General features: G+C 43.9%; 1 protein-coding gene across 4 annotated transcripts in view; it reads right to left on the bottom strand.

The window, feature by feature from the left end:
* RABGEF1 (RAB guanine nucleotide exchange factor (GEF) 1) overlaps window positions 1–316 on the bottom strand; it is a 10,970-nt gene extending 10,654 nt beyond the window's left edge. For 2 of the 4 annotated variants that reach the window (XM_009993287.1, XM_009993290.1), the window contains exon 1: window positions 132–310. In XM_009993287.1, coding sequence (XP_009991589.1) covers window positions 132–310 — 179 coding nt within the window. Of the gene's footprint in view, window positions 1–131 lie in introns of all 4 variants that reach the window. The other 2 variants (XM_009993288.1, XM_009993289.1) reach the window with 2 other exon arrangements.
* Between the last annotated feature and the right edge of the window lie 5,622 nt (window positions 317–5,938).

Genomic DNA, 5,938 nt, shown 5'->3' with positions numbered 1-5,938 from the left:
TTCCTGCTGGAAAGGTCACATTTGAGACCTGATGCAGCAGCTCAGCCAGAGAAACAGGACTAGAAAAGAGGAGACAGGAATAGTGAAGCCACCCCAGTGTAGAAGGGGAAGGAACAAGGAGGGCTCTTTACCGCTCCGCCAGCTCCCAGTCCTCCTGGATCTGCTTCTGCCTGGCTTTGTGATATTCCTCCCTCCAGCACTTGGAGCAAAACCCCTGCCAAGCTGGGTTGCCATAGTAACCACATCCCTTCTTGCACAGTAGCTCTGACTGATCCACGTGAATTCCTCTGCGTTCAGATTTCAGGTTCATTTTCTTCCTGTTTAAAGAGAACAGGGTTAGAGACAGAAAGGTGAGAAGAGCCTGCAGGAAATCACTCACCTGGGAGGCTTTTCTTTTGGAAAGAATCCCCTCTTTGCACTAGTTCATAGTTCCATAGCAACAAAAGAAAGCTGCACAGCTGTCATCACCAAATATAGTTTTCTACTATAGGAAGTAACAGCTATTCTGTTCCAAGTGGAATTATATAAGATCAACCATTTTAAAAGACTGATGTTGTTTAGCATTTCCCATTCAGCTGAACTGGTTACTTTCAGTAAATGGGAAGCCCATGATTTTCTCTGAGGGGGGAAGAAAACCAGGATTCCATTTTATCTACATATTAAGGCTCCTTCTACTAAAATCTTTCCTATCTCTGGAAGAAGTAATGAGTTTCTAAAAATAATCTAAAAATAGTTTCATTGGAGACTTGTATATGAAGGGAATCAGTTTCTTAATGGCATAATTTCTAAAGACACGTTTTCTCACTTCTGCAGAAGCAGAGCAGCTGCACACCCTCTTGTCTTCCCCACAGAGATGTCTGACAGGTAAGCAGACACTAATGTGCTTCTGTAAAGCAAAATGAAAAAAACAACTTGATTTTAAAAATCTGAGAGACCTTTACTTCATTCCTGATATGGATAAATTAAAAGAGAAAAAAAAAGAAATACACTGCCTTCACAAAAATCCTTTGGTTTCTGTACTATTTTCTGATCCCTCAGGTAAGGTCTTCATGTTGACTATAATGGCACCACACCTCCTGGCTGACAATCTATGAGGCAGACCAGAAATTAAACATCAAATATTTGCTGACTGCACCGCCTGGGATGGAACCTGCATGTGGGAAGGACTTGGAAACAACCCATTCCCAGAGCCTTCCAAAAAGAATGGGGAAGCAAAACTGTGCAACTCTTTAGCTGCTCCTGACCCAGTTTGAAGATCCCTCCCCAGGAACAGGAGCTGCAGAAGCATTTTGATTAGAGACTTGCACTAAAAGTCTGGAAACTAACTACTGGAAAAGAACCACCATGCACAAACTTCTCAGTATGGCCATTAATGGTAGGGCTGAGCAGTCTGAGTGCTTCTCCTGTAAACTCCAGGGAGCTATAAAGACATGAAAAACATTTTCATAACACAAACTTTGGGGAAATTTTACACTGATCTCTAACAGCCAAGGAAACCCCATCCCTGATCCCGCCACACAGGAATAAGTTACAACAGCTCTGCAGGCCAAGCTCCTGAACTCGGGTGTCCGGGTCTTACCCAGGAGCACTGGGCTTCACACACTCAGATGTTTTGCAGACTGAAGGAGAGGAATGAAACACATGACCTTGCTTCCACCTCACACCAACTTCTGGCTTTCTGGAAGCTGAAGAGCACACTCTGTTCCGTGCCACCTTCACTGTCTCAGCACAGACACACAAGGATTAACTTTCTGCATCCACTGAGCTCTAAGCACATGCTCAGTGCCACCATCACCTCTGGCACCCTGCTAGTCCTTTGTGTACATCAGAGCTAAAAATAAGGGTTCTGGTTAGTGTCAAAGTTCAGCAGCTTTCCCTGGAAGCAAAGCAGGTCTCTTAGGAGCAAGAGTTGTTATTATTATTGTTGTTATTATTATTATCATCATTATTGTTATTACTGCTATTGTCGTTGTTGTTGTTACTATTATTATTATTTTGCATCTTTCAGGAGAGGTCAGTAAACAGCTGTGAAGCCAAGGCACCAGAAGACAAGCTGAGCTGCTGCCTCCCCTTCAAGTAGCTGCAATTGCAGTTTCAGAGGCAGGGACAAGAGAGGTCACCCTGAATCCACACAAAGAAATCCCACCTGCACTGAAAGCAGAGGATCCCCATTTCCTTTATAGACATGTGGCCATTATGAAAAAGCTTTCACTGCCAGTTTGTGCAGATCAGCATTGATACTTTAATCAATGTAACAACTCAAGTTTTAATAAACAGAATATGAAAGATTCCATCTCAAGCCAACTTTCTCCACCATGTACTTAGTCTTTTATTCCTCAAAACATTTTGTTAGATAGTTCTGATTGTTCAAAATGCCATTTTTTTCCCTTCCTTCCCCTCTCTCCCTCCCCCTCCAGCTAAAGGTATATAACTCTTCATTTAAGGTCAACTACCTAATGTCTTTGCACAGTCACACCTCCTATTTTGCTTGGTCAGACCTCTTATTTTCATTGCTGCCCTGAATGCATGACCTGTTCAAAGTTCATTTCTGAGTAACATAATCCAGAAGAAGGACAAACTTGTTGTTTCCCTGGAGTTGGAGAGGCAGGAACTCTGCACAGCTTCCAACTGCCTGGTCACTGACAAGTCAGGAAAACAAGAATAAGGAAGGTAATAAACTTCTGCCTTAAAAAAAAGAACCTGATCAACAGGGCCAATAAAGCTCCAGAGGATGATAAATAAAATTAACCTGTACAGTTTGGAGAGGTGAGTTGCACCAAACATCCCTTTTACAGATCTCCTGTGTCCCAATTAAAACAATTCCAAGACCTCCAAGAAGCACCATGTCTCCCTCCAGGAGCAAACCCCTGTGCTTTACAGCCTGCCCACACACTGCTGTGCTCACCAGCTGCTCCCAGTGGTTCTGCTGTGAATATATACAAATAAGGGACACCTTCTACACACTTCCCCATGAACACCATGACATAAACCTTTGTCTAAGCATTTCTGTACCAGAACTAGACCTCAAAGGTGAGTATTTATGTTAATTATACCTTTGAAAAGTTTAGAAAAAGAACCAGCTTAGTTATTAATTAATAAAATCCCTTTCCCCTTGTTACTTATTTGCAAGTAAAAGCTTCTTCCCTCCCATTCTCCTCCAAAATGGAGGACTGGAAAAGGCCCAGCCCTATTCCATGGGCAAGACCTTCACTGCCCCCAGCACTGGGTGAGTGCAGCTGCTCAGGGGGTCACTGCCACCATCTGCTGCCAGGTCGTGCCTGCAAATGGGGATCAGTTCTGGAGAATTACAACATGGAAAGCTGCCCCATTGCTGGCAATCAGTGTCTTTGTACCCCACCTAACAGAGGACGAGACTGTGTGGTCACCAAAGAGCTCCTTGTCCCCCCCAGCTGCAGCCTCAGCACCCAGGGACACACCCTGCTGCCCTGGTCCTGGTGTTGAGGTTTCTTTTCCAAGCTGCAGTGACCTGAGGAGCAGCATGTGCCCTTGGCAGATGAGGCATCCGAGAGATCTCATGGTAGATATAGTTGAAGGGCTGCAACCAAAGGTCTCTGTGACAGATCAGATCTTTTTCTGCAGCTTTTTCATAAGCATCTTAAAATACCTAGATTTGTTATGGTGTCTAGCATGTGACAACAAAACAACTATGGCTTAATTCAAAATTAGCTTTTTACTGGCTTCAATGCAATGCAATCTGCAGCTCCTGAATACATGTTCCTATCAACTCTTTTCTTGTACTTTGGCTAAGTTAAAATGCTCCTTTTAATTTAGCGGCATTTTGAGAACCTGCTTGCTTAGAGCAAATACTTGTTTAAAAGTGCAATACCCACTCAGAGGTTTTGTATCCCTTTCTCACACCCCTAGATTTTTCCCATCAACTTTGCCATCCAGGAAGAAAATCTAATAAACCATGACTCTCACTTCAGAATTTTTATGTGCAATTCCCTTTTCTGAAGAGGGATAAACCAGCTGTCTGTCCAGCAGTTCCTCTGCGACTCTGTCAAAGCTGCAACTGAAAATGCCTGTGCAACCAGCTCAGGGTTTCAGTTACCACAGCCCTGGAAATAGACATCTCAGCCAAAACCAGAAAAACCAACTTTTCTGCAAAACCCTGCTGACTGCAGCCACAGAAGTTTCACTCAGTCACATCCTTCGCTGTCTTTGAAGACTGACTAAAGAAAACACAGAGAGAGTTAAGACACAGGAAACATGCATTTTGCTGCAAGTATTATCAAAGAAAAAGAACCAAAGCTTAAAGGTCAGCAGGGGAGGGCAGGGGAGCTGGGGAGAGCAGAGGGGAGAAGTGTTTGTTTAAAGAAATGTCTTCCATTGCCCTAAAGGACAACAGTTCTCATTGAATGTGGGTGCTTAATAAAACCTGTATTGTAGTTTTCAAGCATTTTGAGTCTGAGGAGCTCAAGATTCTCATGGGAAGCAAAAAGTGTACATCTAAACCTAGCAGGAATTCCATCCAAGCATTTAGCCTTCAGACAACATCTGTGAACTGCAATTTACAATGTTGATTCCCCACACACGGCTGGGAAACAGCCACTGCCACCAGAACACCAGCTACAACAGACACCAAAGCCCAGGCAGGAACACCTTGCACTCATCCCACCATCATGTCCACATTCCTGTGTGGGTCCAGTCCTGAGTAACCTCAGGCTAGACATCCAGCCTCTGGCATCCTGACTGCTCAGGCACCCAGACAGTGAAGTTCAGCAACCCCAGTGCAGACCCAACAAGATTGCACCCACACTGAACTAGGCAACCAGATACTACTGGACTTTTTTTCTTTTCTTTAATGATCTTCCACTACATCCCCCCAGGACTAAAGACAAAACCTTCACAATGAGTGCTTTTTGCAGTTAACTATGGGATAAGTAAGGAGCTCCAAAGCTTGCCCAAACCTCATGATCTCTCATGATACCTTGATGTGGATGCTGGTTACATAAAGCACAAAACTAGCTCTGCATTTCCAGCAGGAACTCCCTCCTCCAGTTACAAGCCCATAAATCCTTAGGCCGTTTTTGTCAGTATCTTATAATGGGAACTGAACCAACACCAACTATTGCTGCAGGACTTTGTACCTTCCCTATCTGACTCCAAGCTCTTGACAACAGCAAAGCCACTTTCTAATTTTCACACAGACCAGCTGGGAAAATTCATAGTAAGCTTATTAAAGCAGGTACCAGAGAGCAATGAGCAAGTGCACTCTTAGCTTTTATGTGGTAGGAAAAAGGGGCTCCTTTGATCAGGGCAGGACCTGTGCCTAAGGGCTGACTCAAGGCACACATGGAACAGACCACACTCAGGTACCAGATTCTCTTCAGCAATACCCCTCAGATCACTTCCATAACACACTGGGGTTCCCAAAGACTGCAGACACAGCTCTGGCTTCAGGAAAAGCACTGTCTATGAAACAAGGTTTAGAAGCAGTATAAATTTATTACAACTTCAGACACCCCAGGCCTCTTTTTCTTGCTCCTCTCTACCAGATCCCTGTGGTACTTCCCAGGGCCTGGGTAAGCAGACACCTGTCATGTCACTGCAGGCTGCATCACTGCCACACCACAAGATAGGGACCTTTCATCAACTATTTATTAGTCCTGGATTGCTGAGGTCACCTCTAATGGAAGAGCTGGTTAAAAAAGCTCACATACCCAAGCTGAGTAGAAAGGAGTCTCATTTAATCAGACTACAGACACCTTTGGTAATTGCAAGTAAATTATCACAAGCTATGAAAAACAATTTCTAAATAACTCTGCATGTTAAGCCTGGAAATTACAGCAGTGGTCTTATAAGATTGTTCTGTAGTGGTACCCAAGTTCATTAAACAAACCTCAAACCAGGACAAGACTTCACATACAGACTTGAAACAGGCAGGCTGACAGAAATGTGGAACTGCCTTGGACTT

The sequence above is a fragment of the Chaetura pelagica genome, unplaced genomic scaffold (assembly GCF_000747805.2).
Source record: "Chaetura pelagica isolate M959 unplaced genomic scaffold, ChaPel_1.0 scaffold193, whole genome shotgun sequence".
In the NCBI taxonomy this organism is placed as follows: Eukaryota; Metazoa; Chordata; class Aves; order Apodiformes; family Apodidae; genus Chaetura; species Chaetura pelagica.
This window is presented reverse-complemented; position numbering and strand designations above follow the sequence as displayed.